At 38.4% G+C, this 16453-nt stretch overlaps 1 protein-coding gene across 29 annotated transcripts in view; it reads left to right on the forward strand.

Annotated features, from left to right (window-relative positions):
* MACF1 (microtubule actin crosslinking factor 1) overlaps positions 1–16453 on the forward strand; it is a 471369-nt gene that overhangs the window by 264998 nt on the left and 189918 nt on the right. For 22 of the 29 annotated variants that reach the window (XM_073233661.1, XM_073233662.1, XM_073233678.1 and 19 more), the window contains 12 exons: positions 719–880; positions 1075–1245; positions 1819–1985; positions 7386–7545; positions 7902–8228; positions 9132–9216; positions 9730–9971; positions 10624–10830; positions 12190–12309; positions 12724–12831; positions 13678–13896; positions 14850–15053. In XM_073233661.1, coding sequence (XP_073089762.1) covers positions 719–880; positions 1075–1245; positions 1819–1985; positions 7386–7545; positions 7902–8228; positions 9132–9216; positions 9730–9971; positions 10624–10830; positions 12190–12309; positions 12724–12831; positions 13678–13896; positions 14850–15053 — 2172 coding nt within the window. The remainder of the gene's footprint in view (positions 1–718; positions 881–1074; positions 1246–1818; positions 1986–7385; positions 7546–7901; positions 8229–9131; positions 9217–9729; positions 9972–10623; positions 10831–12189; positions 12310–12723; positions 12832–13677; positions 13897–14849; positions 15054–16453) is intronic. The other 7 variants (XM_073233665.1, XM_073233674.1, XM_073233673.1 and 4 more) reach the window with 1 other exon arrangement.

The raw sequence follows: 16453 nt of genomic DNA on the forward strand, positions 1-16453 counted from the left end.
GAATATGGATATACTGTATTACTATTATTAAAATATTTTGTAGTATATCTTCATCTTAAAGTATGTATCTGAAGTTGTAAAGGACATTTCCCAGTATTACTGGCCCATTTTCCTTTGTAATCAGAGAAATTCTGTTTCAAGATTATTGGTGTGTGTGGTCTGTAGAATGAAATTAAATGGCCACAGAGAGGTTAAGTTATGAGGTGGTATTTTTTACACTGTTAATATGTTTTGGCTAATTGAGTTATTTGTCCTAGTCAGAGAAGAGCATTGCATATATCAGTGGTCAGTTAAAGCTATTCCCTAAGGGTGTTTTTAATCTTAAATAGTAGTCATTAGTATCATTCTTGCCTTTTAGGGTTGTTATATATCACACTTACTCATGATATCTTGAGGCTGATGCTCCTCCATTCTCTATAGCTTTTTGCATTAAAAATTAAATGAGCAGATTAAAAAATAAAGAAAAACAAACCATGAGTCATTGGGTTAAAAACCTAAGAAGTGCCATAACTCTGTAATTACTTGTCCATAAGAGGGTGTATTGAAATATGAAACCATATATTTCCTTGATAGTTCCCTGTACAAGTGGCATGTTTTCTCCTTATTCCTACCCCTCCTTTGTTAAATCATAAATCTTCCAAGAATAACTAGTCAGTGTGTGGTATAGAGGGTCTCATTGCCTTTTAGATTAAATCTTCTTTGGCTTGCAATTATCTAGATGTTTCAGAAAGAGCAGGTGGATCCTCTTCAGATGAAATTACAGCAGGTGAATGGACTTGGCCAGGGATTGATTCAGAGTGCCGGAAAAAACTGTGATGTGCAGGGTTTGGAACATGACATGGAAGAGATCAATGCTCGGTGGAATACACTGAATAAAAAGGTGAGTGACAAGGCAGACAACTGCTGTGCAGGGAACAGAGGGTATAGAAAAGAGACATCTAAATCTAAAGTTAACCTAGAACCTGAGCGCAAATAAAAATTTAGCAGTTGCAATCTACAGTTACAAAAAGGAGTCAGTAGTAATTTAAAAGGCTCTCTCCTTTGTCACAATGAGCCTCTGTGTCTGTGATACAGGTTGCACAAAGAATTGCGCAACTACAGGAGGCTTTGTTGCATTGTGGGAAGTTTCAAGATGCCTTGGAGCCCTTGCTCAGCTGGTTGGCAGACACTGAGGAGCTCATAGCCAATCAGAAACCTCCATCTGCTGAATATAAAGTGGTGAAAGCACAGATCCAAGAACAGAAGGTAAGTAAGAACGTTGGGACAGCGAACTGTAACAGCTGTAGGGAATGGCAGACCACACATTTGTTTCATAGTTTTAGGAGCATATTGAGGAGTTTTAGTAGAATCCTAACCTACTTTGTGTGATCCTGAAAGAAAGGTGGAGATTGATTTTCATCATCCATCTTACTTATATTGGTCTGAACAGTTTTACATGTTCATGTATCCTATTTTAGTATTTTAGTCACAGCTTTATCTTAAGTTAGGGTTTTGATGTTTTCAGGGTCAACAGTAAGGCTCTATCCACATTTTTTGTTGGTTTAATTTCCATTTCAGTGTGTCTTCCCTGGTTCAAAGTAAGTTCCCTTTTGGTCACATAATGACTGTCAGTACTCCATTGAAACACTTCCAAATGTATGAGGTTTATGTGGGTGGTAGGAACTATGCTGTACCTCATGTTTTTTGCCTCACAACGAGGGGGAGAAAAAAACTTTAATTAAATTTAGGATTTGGTTGGGTGGGGGTTTTGGATTTTTTGTTTGTTTTTTCTTATTTCAGACTTTAAAGTGACTCATTCTCTTTAAACATGTACACTAGTTGCTCCAGCGGCTCCTAGATGACCGAAAAGCCACAGTAGACATGCTTCAAGCAGAAGGAGGCAGAATAGCCGAGTCAGCTGAGCTGGCTGATAGGGAGAAAATCACTGGACAGTTGGAGAGTCTTGAAAGTAGATGGACTGGACTTCTCAGCAAGGCAGCAGCCAGGTGAGGCCAACAGGGCTTTGAAGAATTTGGTCAGAGAAGGTTTGTTTTGTCTTATTTCCGACTTGCTATCACTAAGGTGCCCTAAAAGCTCATAAAAGTGCTTTGGAAGGTATTCAGTGGCTTTTATCTGGAAGAGGGTAAGTCTTCAGAGATGATCCTCATAACCAGAATAACTCAGGAAATGAGCCTCAGCTACTCTGTAAATTTCTGAGAACTGGAAGACTACAGTATAATCATGGTTACCAGTGACAGACACAGACTCCTACAATCCAGCCAAATTATTTTCCAAGTTTTTGAAACAGATTTTTTTCCCTTCATATTTATAAATAAGGCTTTTGATACTTGGAATTGAAATTCACCATATTTTTTTTCTGTTAGCTTATCCTAATATTAGATGTTTTTGCATCTAGGAGCTAGTCTGTGCTTCTAGTAAATATGTAGGCATTCAAGAGATGCATGAACTTTCTTCAGTAAATGGCCAAAAGTCAGGTAGTATACTTTACTTCTCTGAATAAGTGCTTTTTTCTTTCCAAAGCTACAAGTTACCCCAATGTCACTTGAGCTTTAATAAGTTACACAGGTGTCTTTACTTTTAGTTTATACTATCCTGTTTTAAAAATAAATGCTAGCTAGTCAAAAATCAATATAAGAGTAATAGAGTTGATCACTTGTTACTGTATCCTTTCAGTTTGCTAGGTAGCCAATGGTAGTCTTCAAATAAGTCTCTCAGTCTCTTTACTTGCTTTACTTACTTGCCCATGGCTTGCTTATTTCTTTTTTAAAATTTTTATTTTGGTATCATTAATCTACAATTACATGAGGAGCATTATGTTTACTAGACTCCCCCTATCACCAAGTCCCCCCCACAAACCCCATTATAGTCACTGTCCATCAGCATAGTAAGATGCTGTAGAATCACTACTTGTCTTCTCTGTGTTGCATAGCCCTCCCCGTGCCTCCCCCCACATTATACATGCTAATCATAATACCCATTTCTTTTTACCCCCTCTCCCCCCTTATCCCTCCCCATCCATCCTCCCCAGTCCCTTTCTCTTTGGTAACTGTTAGTCCATTCTTGGGTTCTATGATTCAGCTGCTGTTTTGTTCCTTCAGTTTTTCTTTGTTCTTATACTCCACATATGAGTGAAATCATTTGGTACTTGTCTTTCTCTCCCTGGCTTATTTCACTGAGCATAATACCCTCTAGCTCCATCCATGTTGTTGCACATGGTAGGATTTGTTTTCTTCTTATGGCTGAATAATATTCCATTGTGTATATGTACCACATCTTCTTTATCCATTCATCTACTGATGGACACTTAGGTTGCTTCCATTTCTTAGCTAATGTAAATAGTGCTGCGATAAACATAGGGGTGCATATGTCTTTTTCAAACTGGACTGCTGCATTCTTAGGGTAAATTCCTAGAAGTGGAATTCCTGGGTCAAATGGTATTTCTATTTTGAGCATTTTGAGGAACCTCCATACTGCTTTCCACAATAGTTGAACTAGTTTACATTCCCACCAGCAGTGTAGGAGGGTTCCCCTTTCTCCTCAACCTCACCAACATTTGTTGTTGTTTGTCTTTTGGAAGGTGGCGATCCTTACTTGTGTGAGGTCATATCTCATTGTGGTTTTAATTTACATTTATCTGAATGACTAGTGATGTGGAGCATCTTTTCATGTGTCTGTTGGCCATCTGAATTTCTTTGGAGAACTGTCTGTTCAGATCCTCTGCCCATTTTTAATTGGATTATTTGCTTTTTGTTGAGATGCATGAGCTCTCTATATATTTTTAGATGTCAACTCTTTATCGGATCTGTCATTTATGAATATATTCTCCCATACTGTAGGATGCCTTTTTGTTCTATTGATGGTGTCCTTTGCTGTACAGAAGCTTTTCAGCTTGATACAGTCCCACTTGTTCATTTTTGCTTTTGTTTCCCTTGCCCTGGGAGATATGTTCATGAAGAAGTTGTTCATGTTTATGTCCAAGAAATTTTTGCCGATGTTTTTTTCTAAGAGTTTTATGGTTTCATGACTTACATTCAGGTCTTTGATCCATTTCAAATTTACTTTTGTGTATGGGGTTAGACAGTGATCCTGTTTCATTCTCTTACATGTAGCTGTCCAGTTTTGCCAACACCAGCTGTTGAAGAGGCTGTCATTTCCCCATTGTATGTCCATGGCTCCTTTATCATATATTAATTGATCATATATGTTTGGGTTAATATCTGGACTCTCTGTTCTGTTCCACTGGTCTGTGGCTCTGTTCTTGTGCCAATACCAAATTGTCTTGATTACTGTGGCTTTGTAGTAGAGGTTGAAGTTGGGAAATGAGATTCCCCCCACTTTATTCTTCCTTCTTAGGATTGCTTTGGCTATTCAGGGTCTTTTGTGGTTCCATATGAATTTTAGAACTATTTGTTCCAGTTTATTGAAGAATGCTGTTGGTATTTTGATAGGGATTGCATTGAATCTGTAAATTGCTTTAGGCAGGATGGCCATTTTGACAATATTAATTCTTCCTAGCCAAGAGCATGGGATGAGTTTCCATTTGTTAGTGTCCTCTTTAATTTCTCTTAAGAGTGTCTTATAGTTTTCAGGGTATAAGTCTTTCACTTCCTTGGTTAGGTTTATTCCTAGGTATTTTATTCTTTTTAATGCAGTTATGAATGGAATTGTTTTCCTGATTTCTCTTTCTGCTAGTTCATCGTTAGTGTATAGGAAAGAACAGATTTCTGTGTATTAATTTTGTATCCTGCAACTTTGCTGAATTCAGATATTAGTTCTAGTAGGTTTGGAGTGGATTCTTTAGGGTTTTTTGTGTACAATGTCATGTCATCTGCAAATAGTGACAGTTTGACTTCTTCTTTACCAGTCTGGATTCCTTGTATTTCTTTGTTTTGTCTGATTACCATGGCTAGGACCTCCAGTACTATGTTGAATAACAGTGGGGAGAGTGGGCATCCCTGTCTTGTTCCTGATCTTAGAGGAAAAGCTTTCAGCTTCTCACTGTTAATTATGATGTTGGCTGTGTGTTTGTCATATATGGCCTTTATTATGTTGAGGTACTTGCTCTCTATACCCATTTTGTTAAGAGTTTTTATCATGAATGGATGTTGAATTTTGTCAAATGCTTTTTCAGTGTCTATGGAGATGATCATGTGGTTTTTGTCCTTCTTTTTGTTGATGTGGTGGATTATGTTGATTGGATTTTCAAATGTTGTACCATCCTTGCATCCCTGAGATGAATCCCACTTGGTCATGGTGTATGATCCTCTTGATGAATTTTGAATTCAGTTTGCTAATGTTCTGTTGAGTATTTTTGTATCTATGTTCATCAGGGATACTGGTCTGTAATTTTCTTTTTTGTTGGGGTCTTTGCCTGGTTTTGGTGCCTTGCTTATTTCTTAACCTGAGTTGCAAAGTATTGTTTGCCCATATCCCATGTTAGTGGGAGAAACAAAGTTGAAAGAATTCTATTTACTTTTATTTCCAAATTGAACTTACCTAGACATAAAACATCAGCCCCATTTTTGCCCTTTTTTCCCCCTCCTTTGTGTCCCACAGCTATCAGGATGCTGAGTTAAGTCTATTTTACTTCACAGTGTCTTTACTATCCATCCATAATTCCCACTTGCCTATCTCAGTTCATGACTTATGAGTGCTCACTTGGGCTAGTCCACCTAAGGTAGTTTCTCACTCACACTCTACTGCCAGTTTTTTTTTATGACTCCCAGGTCTTTGCCTCTTTGCATGCTGGAAAACATTTAAGTCTCTGTTGCCTATAAATTAAAATCTAAAATCTTCAGCCCAGCATTCAGAGCCCTCTGCTATTTGGCCCTAGCCTACCTTTCTTAGTTTCCAGTATTCTTTCCACTCTTCATATATTATAGGTAAAGTAAAGCACATTCTGTTCTTCAGTATCTTCTGCCAGTTTCCTAATTCTGTGTCTTCGCTGATGGTGTTGCATCTTCAATGAATTGTCCATCTCCCCTCCTTTTATGAAGCTCTTCTCATTCTCCAAGCATAGAATAACTTCACGTGCTTCTTAACTGCCCTCTTTATCCTGTTTTAGCTTGTGTTATGGTCATTATTTTATGTACTTATCTCCCCAGTCCATAAGCTCATTAAAGTCATGATTTATCTCTATTGCATCTTTTTATGACCCTTTCCTTTTACCCTATCCACCTCCATCCTCCTAGCCTAATGCAGTTTCTAGACCAGTATTTTAAAAAGAAGGACCCACAGCAGCTTCATTTGTTACAGACATCTGAATTTTATTTAGATTCTTTAATTTTGGATTTTTGATAGCCCTAAATTATTTTAGTTCTTTTCTTTGCCACCCCAAGTCTTACTACATTGAGTTCATCAGGTTGTCAGATTCTAAAGTCAGAGGAGTCAGAAAGACATACAAATAAGGGGCCATTTTCTAAAAATGAAATTCTAGAACCAGCATAGGACGTGGCATAAAATAGGTATCCCATAAAAGTTTGCTGAACTAAAATGCATCATATATTCCTGGGACTTTCCAAGTAACACAGCATTTAGTCTATACTTAATGACTCAAATTTACCTTTATGGCGTTTTATTATTGATCTGTGTGCTAAAATAATCTGTGGTTGTTTTTCTGTCTCTTCCTTATCAGGCTGCCTCCAACATTCAGGCTTCCTCTCCCCTTTGTAATTTGCTTCTTTTAATCTATATGGTACTTGAAATCCAAGCTTAGTTCAGATGTTATATTAAAGGAGTTAAGATTTCAAATGAGCTGTGAGGTCCATAGATTTTTGACTGCTGTTTGTTGGCAAATTCAGCTGGTCTGATGTAATTTTTTGCCTTAAATTTGGATTCAAAGTTATGTTCTGGAGCTTGAAATTAGAGAGAATCCTGACTGGATTTGGGATGGGAAGAGAGTTCTAGTCCATAATCTGCCCTTGCCCTTCACATGTGCTCTTCTCTTCACTCATAAGCAGGGGTACCAGTGACAGAGGCGGATGGTGTTTTGTTTCCCCTAAACTTCATTTTGGTCACGTGTTGAGACGATGCCCATGCTCCTGTCTATAGGAGAAAGAGCATTAGAGGGTTGAATTCTAATCCCCATTATACTATTGCTTCATGCTGGATGACTTGGACAAATCTTTCTTTAAGCCCTTCAGGGTCATTTTTCTCTTTATAATAGTTTGGGATAGTTATTCTGCCTACCTTACAAGGTTACAGTAGAATCACAATAAGGTAATGCTTATGAAAGCCTCTAAAATAGCAAAGTGCTATATATGTGTGTTCTGTTTGTTATTGATATTTTAAATATACCTGGTAAAGACTGGTCTTTTACTGAATGTAGTGATTATCAGTCTTAATGTGACTTTTGCCTGAGCAGCTTGTTCTATGTATTTGTGTAGGCAAAAACAGCTGGAAGATATCCTGGTTCTGGCCAAACAATTCCATGAGACAGCTGAGCCTATTTTGGACTTCCTATCTGTCACAGAGAAGAAGCTCGCTAACTCAGAACCTGTTGGCACTCAGACTGCCAAAATACAGCAGCAGATCATTCGGCATAAGGTAGGAAGTAGTTATGGTAAAGGAAAACAGAACTGGGATCAGAAATCCTAGAAATTAGAAAACTCCCTGCAGTATCCCAGAAGACATGTTTTGTGGGGTTTGGGGTTTTTTTGTGTTTAAGTTTAATTTAAAATATGGTCAGATTATTAATTGGAGTAGTCATTTCCTTGAAGTAAAAAGAGATATCAACTAACAGGCTACCAACAGAAAAAAACAGCTTTTGTTTTCAATTTTTATATTATTTTGTCCTTTGATGGGTTAACTTTTTATATTCTTATCATTTGCTAATCATTCTGTTATGTTTACTCTTCATTTATTTTGTTTCTGTTATTCATTTTTTCCATCTGGATTTCCAGGCTCTGGAGGAAGAAATAGACAGCCATGCAACAGATGTACACCAGGCAGTGAGAGTTGGGCAGTCCCTCTCCTCCCTGACATGTTCTGCAGAGCAGGGTGTGCTGTCAGAAAAGCTAGGCTCATTGCAGTGCCGACTCAGTGAGATTCAAGACCGGTGCTGTCGGAAAGCAGCCCTGCTTGAACAAGCACTGTCTAATGCTAGACTGTTCGGGGAGGATGAGGTGGAGGTGCTCAACTGGCTGGCTGAGGTTGAGGACAAGCTCAGTTCAGTGTTCGTAAAGGATTACAGACAGGATGTCCTGCAGAAACAGCATGCTGACCATCTGGTATTCATGTTTTCCATTCTTATTGGTTATGTTACTAAGTTATTTTGTAATTTTGAGTATTGTTTCTCTTCATTTCTTTTTTTTTTAATTCCAAGCATTTCGACTTTATTTTACACACAAGTGCATAATTATAGACTTGCTGCTAAAGACTATTTTTTGATGAGCCCATGGAAATAGTTGTAATTAGCAAATTGAATCAATAATTCTAGCAGATGATCCAGAGTATAGTCAGGGGCCATCTCTGTTCCAACTCGTGTCTTACATCATTAGCTAATGTATCTCTCACTTTCCATTCAAGCAGTTTTAGAAAAGAGAATGTATAACAAAGCCAGATGACCTAAATAGAGCCAGGGTTTGATCACATAGCTATAATTTTTTAAAATTTTCTAGAAAAAAATGCTCAAATACTGGGGATTTTTTATCATCTTAGTAGAAAGAAACATTTGCTCTTTTCATTTTATTTTTATGAAATGTCTTTGGTGATAGTAAAAATAGGCAAAGCAGTTGTTTTGTTTTAATAATCTGAGCTGCTTCTGCTTTATTGACTTCAAATATTGAGAGTCTTTAACCAGTACCCTGACTTAAGTCAATCAGTTCTTGCTGACTTAATCTTCTCTTGAACTTTCTTACTTGTTTTGGATATAGTAGACATTTTTGCTGAATTCTGCTTCTACCTTTCTTGGGTTTAGATTTGTTACCAATAGTTTGGTAAAGCTGATTTAATCCTATATCTCTTCTCATCCAGTACAAAGGAATAAAGAGATAATGAAGGAAGCAAATATCTGATGTTTAAACTGAACTGGTATTCATCTCTTTACTTTAAACTTGGTCACTTACAGGTCTTACGTTTCTTTCCCTTTGTTGTGCCATAGTTTTAGGATTAATGATATTCTTTCCTTTCAGGCTTTAAATGAAGAAATTGTTAATAGAAAGAAGAATGTAGATCAAGCTATTAAAAACGGTCAGGCTCTTCTAAAACAAACCACAGGTATTTTGAAAAATGTATCTCTTAGCGCCTGTATGTTCATACAGACAATCATACATCCAAGAAAACCAGCACCCTGCACTCACCACTTCTTTTTGTATACAGATGCTTAGTATTCACCAAATGTATTACCATGTGCCCCTGGGATGCTGGGAGTCTGGGCTTCTATTTCTTGCTAAATCTTTTGTTGTCTGACATCTGGTTACAGATGATGACTCCCTCCGCCCTCCAGTATATCAAACACCCACATTCACCGAAGGGTGCTGGGAACATCTAGAAACACCTGCAGTGAAACTCAAATCTCAGTAATCTCAGAAGTGGCTTCTTTTATCAATTGAAAGGTTTATTTCTCACGTCCCTTAGTGGCGAATGCTAGGTGAAGTCACTACCATAGGGAGAGCATCTGTAAGATTTAAGCTCTGATTTGAAGAAAGGGGGATTAAAGGGACTCTCATCCCAGAAGGGGACTTCCTCATATCCTCTTTAATATGAATGATTGTGTGCTGTCTATCACAGGTGAAGAGGTATTGCTTATCCAAGAGAAACTGGATGGAATAAAGACTCGCTATGCAGACATCACAGTCACTAGCTCCAAGGCCCTCAGAACTTTAGAGCAAGCCCGGCAACTGGCCACCAAGTTTCAGTCTACTTATGAAGAACTCACTGGGTGGCTCAGGGAGGTGGAGGAGGAGCTGGCAGCCAGTGGAGGACAGTCTCCCACAGGGGAGCAAATACCCCAGTTTCAGCAAAGACAGAAGGTGAGCTGTCATTTTATACTGTAAAAGGGGGCTGAAACATTCCTCTTAGAATCCTGAAGTTCAGATTCTTAATTTTCATTACCAACTACCTCTAACTTATTTTCTGCCTGCCTCCTTCTTTGTTTGCTAATGGACAGTAAGATTTGACATGCAGACAGACCGATATAAGAGCACTTGTGACAATCTTAAAAAAAAGATTGACTTTCAGATCCCTGGGAAGTTTGCTTCATATGTACATTATAGAATTTACTTTTCATGATCCATTCACTAAAGAGTGCTCCAATTTCCTACAGGGTCTAGTGCAGTTCTGGATGCTCAGAAATACTGTGTAGGTACTTCCTGAGTTAAATGCCTATGGTTAAAGCAGTATTTGTCATTTCTGTTGAAGTGTGAGGAAAAAGAAAGAAGCACTGCTTGTTTTACCCAAAGACAGTCTGGCTCCAGCAGTCTTGCAGATGGTTCTAAGCAGCAGCTAAGCCTAAAGTCAGGCTGTGGAATGATTGGAAAATCTGAGACAAGAAAAAAATAAGTGAAGGAAAGAGGTCAGAGCCCTGCTGGGATGTGTGTTAGAGATAGCACTTTCCACCCAGCACAGCTGCTGATGTGCTTAATTTAGCAAGGTGTGGCCTGAAAATTTTTTTTCCCTTCTCAGGAATTAAAGAAAGAGGTCATGGAGCACAGGCTGGTGTTGGACACAGTGAATGAAGTGAGTCGCGCTCTCTTAGAGCTGGTGCCCTGGAGAGCCAGAGAAGGATTGGATAAACTTGTGTCTGATGCCAATGAGCAGTACAAGCTAGTCAGTGACACTGTCGGACAGAGGGTGGATGAAATTGATGCTGCCATTCAGAGGTCCCAACAGGTAATGTTTGGACATCTCTGCATTAATATTTTAAGTGGCAGGGATATATGTCTGAGGTACAAAACTGTGACCCACATAAATATAGGCTCAGGAGTATGAATAATGACATCAAGCTAAATCTGATGTAACAAAGTATTTTAGTAATGGGAAGTGATTGGTGAATGTATGTGAGGGTGAGGGTGGATCCAGGTTTGACCTAAAACACTTGACCCTGTGAGTAGAGAAGAACTCGGAAAAGGGTCTGTGCAAGCCCTCTTCTTAGCTCATGTCCTGCTAAGAGGCAGATGCTTATAGAAGTAGATGGTATTTAGACCCGAAAGGTCCAAATGTATCACAATCTTAGTTTGACATAATCAACTATTGGGGCATTATGTGGAAGAGAGGAAGGAACCAAGAACTATAATTACTATCAAATATGCTAACCAAAATAGCAGAGCCATCCGAAATAGAACCCTCCCAGTAAACATAGGTGTCATATTTCCCTCTATCTTTTTCCCTTCCTGCTTTCTGGAAAAAGTTACTTGCTTTCTTTTGTAGCTGGTTATGCACCTATTAATGTGCCATGGTGCAAAAAATACAACTCCTTAGGTTCATAGTGATAAGCAAATGCTTTGTGAACCTCACAGGTGTTTGCCCTGACTCCAAGTGCATCCCTAGTGTGTCTTTATTGATATCCCTAATCTTGGCCAGATACTCCAGTATGAAATTTACCTTGCTTAGGAGAAACTTATTTTTCTCTTTAAATATTAGGGTAGGTTGACAAAGCTGAAGAGGGAGAGAGAAAAGATCGGGGGACCCTCATTAAACAGCAGTCACATAGAACATGTTCTCAGTTTTTCGCGGTTACTGCATAACTATTGAAAGTTTGGTGTTCTTCTGGGGTCTTACACTTCTTCAGCTGAGCTAATACTTCCAAGTTAACTTGACTCAGCTGTCTGCTGCCATTTTTAATCATTTACTTAAACATATGCCACATAGTTAAACATATGACTAAAACTACTGTTCAGTGTATGGGTAGGAGAGAGGATTGGCAGAATGAGAGCAAGCCTCATAAAAGCATTCTGCTTAGAACTGTATTGCTTTTTAAGAGTGTCAATTTCCACTGGTGTTTCTAGCTGTAGGACCACTAACTGGGTTATGTAGCTCTCTAAAGAAGTTGAAATAGGATCAGTTCGCATTTGTTGAAGTATAATCCAAACTGCAGCCTAATTTGTGATTTTATGAAATTCTTCCTGCCTTGGCTTTATTTTGTAAATATAAACTATATTAGTGAAAATCCAGGCCTTTCTGTGTTTAATAATTGTAAAAAATTATCTTGCTGTGTGTAATTTGTTCATTTTTCCTCAATACGTCTATCAGTACGAGCAAGCTGCTGATGCAGAACTAGCTTGGGTTGCTGAAACAAAAAGGAAACTGATGGCCCTGGGTCCGATTCGCCTGGAACAGGACCAGACCACAGCTCAGCTGCAGGTTCAGAAGGTAAGTGGGACAGTGACAGACCCACTGTGTTCTGAGCTAATTAGAGTCATCATTAGCTTAGAGTGACTAGGATAGTTTCTGGCTATCCCAAGTCAAGTGGAATATTGCTGGAGATATTTACAAATATTTGGTTAAGATAATGAAAATTTTTTTGCCTTGTGAAAAGGAAGAAGTAGCCTATTCAGGAAAGAAAAGTTAGCGTCTTATGGATGATTTTTAGAGAAGATATTTCTGTAAGCTACTAAAAGATAAGCATTGAAGATGTATGGATAGGCAAAGTGTCAAACTTTATAAGAACACTTCTGATGTGGCTATATTAAAGCAAGGAATTTTACATAAGTTGGATCTAACTTTTCATTAATGCAGGCTTGGGATCCTTTTACTTTTTAACCTAACTATTGTTTACTTTTCAAGGCCTTCTCCATTGACATCATTCGACACAAAGATTCAATGGATGAACTCTTCAGTCATCGTGGTGAAATCTTTGGCACATGTGGGGAGGAGCAAAAAGCTGTATTACAGGTGAATTATATTTATTCACCAGGGTATTCTTGTTTTGATCATGATGAATCGGAAGTACAATAGTGAAATGATAGTGTAAGGGTTTTTTTCTCCCTTTACTGACAGTGATATTCAAGTCCAACTCAACATTCTGGGGAATTCAGACTCCTAATACTGTGTTCACAATGTATGAACAATCATTCTGTATAATCTGAAATATATTGCAAATCAGTCTTTATAACAGGAATTGCTCCTTGTCTTCATAATGAGTGATCTTTGAGTTACCTTTCAAGTATCTGATAGATTTTTCAGAACCATATGCAGACATTAGTTTCTTTTTCAGGTCCTTTCAAAAGATTATACCCATTTCTAAAAGGACAAGAAGGTTAGTTTGTAGACCAATTTTGTTTGTTTTTTTATAAAGCATACAGAAAATCTTCATAAATTGAGCTACTCATCCTAACCATATGAAGCATAGATGCCAGGTCTGTGGAGACTTTTTTATCAAAGGTCAAAAGACCAGGGAAACTCGGTGGGCAAAGGTTCCTTCATAGCCCCTAGATGTCCAGCCTTAAGACTGATCTGTTGTGGTGATGCTGCCTCTAAAGTTGTGTGCCATCATTAAATAGCTAATTTTGCTCTGTTGTGCTTTGAAACTACTTTGATATCTTAGAAATTCTCGAAATAATAAGTGCATGCAGTTGGAAAATTAGGAGATTCAGGTAAGTATAAAGAAAACAAAAACCTCTTGTAACTTACTAGATTAATGCATTTTTAAAATACATTTTAGCGTGTATATCTTTAGAATTTTCAGTCTATACCTAGTTCTTTCCATTATAGTAACAATACGTTCTTTACTGTTCATAGGAAAAGACAGAATCTCTAATACAGCAGTATGAGACCATTAGTCTACTCAATTCAGAGCGTTACACCCGCCTAGAGCGGGCACAAGTCTTGGTGAACCAGTTTTGGGAAACTTACGAGGAACTCAGCCCCTGGATTGAGGAAACTCGGGCACTAATAGCACAGTTACCCGCTCCAGCTATTGATCATGACCAACTCAGACAGCAGCAAGAGGAAATGAGGGTAAGGAGCATCCCAGGTTCTTAATTGAAAGTAGACTCCACGATTTATTTTAAAGCAGCATATTTATTAGCATCTGCTGGGTGTAAATTCTGTTACAAAGTTACTTCTTAATTAGATTTCTTTCCACAATAAAGATAAATTTCTAAATTAATATCCTTTGTCTTTAATATGAATCAGTTAAAGAATAAGATTATGGAGATGTCAGAAAACTGGGTATTGCAGATGTAAACAAAAGAAACTAAGTAAACCTCAAGGGAATTTGAAATCTTTGCCGGGACAGTGCGGTGTTTTTAGACTCGGGACATGGTCCGACGGCTCCTCCCATTTGGTCAGGCCCCAGCTGGAGGGAGAGCCACGAAGGAGTATGAGGACACATTCACCGCATATAGTTAAGATGAAAGGGAAATTTTGGGGCACCTCCACTAATGCTGTTATCATTAAAGATACTTTTTTAAAAATAATTATTTTATTTGCAGTTTACGGCTTGTGTTTACTCCCATCTCTGTATTCCTGTAAGTGGAAGGATGTAACCTGGAAGTAGCCAGTAGTAAAGTCAAGGAGAAGTTGAGTTACCAGAAATGTGGCTGTTTGTACTTTTTCCTGTGTAGTCTCTCAGTCTGCGGAGGGAGATTATATTAAACCATGTAAATGACAATACATTACATGGATGTAGTTACCAGTACAGAAAAGGGTGGGATACACTTGTATTTGTGGAGAGAAAGGGAGGATGTGTTCAGGAAGGCTTCCTGAACTGGCTTTTGAAAATCAGGAGAATTAGGTAGTGTCAGAGCCCAAGACTTAAGATTTTTTTTACCCCTCCCTAAGTGATGAGATGCTGAAAATAAGCAATTCAGTTTGTTCCTCTCAAAGTCAGTATGAACTCTGAAAGTACTAAAGCAAATAAACTGGTTTAAAAATGTTCATCTTATTTCAATCCATTTTTTTTTACGTAGCAACTAAGGGAATCCATTGCTGAACACAAACCTCATATTGATAAGCTGTTAAAGATAGGCCCACAGCTGAAAGAGTTAAACCCTGAGGAAGGGAAAATGGTGGAAGAAAAATACCAGAAAGCAGAAAACATGTATGCCCAAATAAAAGAGGAGGTGCGCCAGCGGGCTCTGGCTCTGGATGAGGCTGTTGCCCAGTCGGCTCAGGTATGTGTGTATGTCTTAAACTCATACAACCTTCAATTGTCCTTTAAGCAAGAGGTCTCTGTGTTAGGTATGCCTCTGTGCTCAGGAATGTCTAGACCAGCATGCTGATGATACATTGTCAGTAGATGTACTGTTGCCTGTCTGCATTTGCAGTCCAAGGAACATTGGTATACTGACACCTGTAAGGAGGGTAAATGCATCCTTGCTTGTATATACTGCCTGTTAATAATTTCCTTGAATTTTTCATATTGTGGTGATCCTTTTAGTAGGGATGGTTTTTGATAAATTCATCTTGAGGCAACAAATGCCTCAAGAAAAGTCAGATTCCTATTGTCTTACTTTTTGAGATTTAGAAGGCAGCATATTGGTTTTTTTATTCAGGAGGCCACCAGCTAGCTCATAGTTCAGAGAAAGATGCTTGAATAGGGAGAGTAACCAAAGAGAAACATAAACCAGCAGCAGTGGAATTTAAAAGCATGTAACTACATACTTTTCAACTAATATATTACCATTAGTGGTACTTTTCTCATGTCTGGGTATTTTGTTCCTATGTTTGGTCAGTATTCCTGGTTAACATTTGTACTTACTCGAGTTTTCCCCCACCTTCCGTCCCATCTCTCACTCACATTGTGGAATGTGTTACTTATGTTGCTGCGTGCTCCTGTGTCCCCACATCGTCACATTTCATTGTTGTGTTGACCGCGCCCACCATTACAGATTACAGAGGTAAGGTACCCGCCCCCATTGGGATTAGGGTGTGTTTATGAAGCAACAATTTCCCTTTAGTGGAGTGAATTTCATTAGTGCAGTTTATTATGCCAGTTTCTCTTGGGGTGGAAGTTCGGAGTGAGGGAGTGATGGGAAGTGATTTTGTTAAGGAAATCCCACCATGTTTTTTCTGTAGGACTCTTAGAATTGATAAGCCTCATTCTAATCAGTGACTCTAGGAGTTGGTCTCAAGTGACTTTATAAGGGGGCAAGCTTATCAGTTTTGCTACTCCTCCTCCCCTCTATACTTCAGATTGTAAATGAAAACTTTACAATTATAGTCATATTACTCAAAGTACCAGGAAAGTGAAAAGGTAATTGTTCTTTTAGAATAAGGTTAGATTTGGCCTTCCTTAATTGTCTTTCATTATGCCAACCTTTAAGTATATGGTGAGTTGTTAAATTGTATGCCATAATACACTGAACTCCAAGTCACATAGCACATCGAGTTCCCCATCCATTTACATAGGTGGAGGGCATCTAACTTGTTGGTCTGATCTGTTGCATGCAACTGTCATGGGATGTTGACACACTGACTCTCACCAGTTTCATAGTGTTGTCCCTTTCTCATCACATTAGACAGACTAGGGAAGTTTTGTGGCATCACTAATGATACTTAATATCTTTTTGAT

Source organism: Manis javanica, chromosome 4, assembly GCF_040802235.1.
Source record: "Manis javanica isolate MJ-LG chromosome 4, MJ_LKY, whole genome shotgun sequence".
Taxonomy (NCBI): Eukaryota; Metazoa; Chordata; class Mammalia; order Pholidota; family Manidae; genus Manis; species Manis javanica.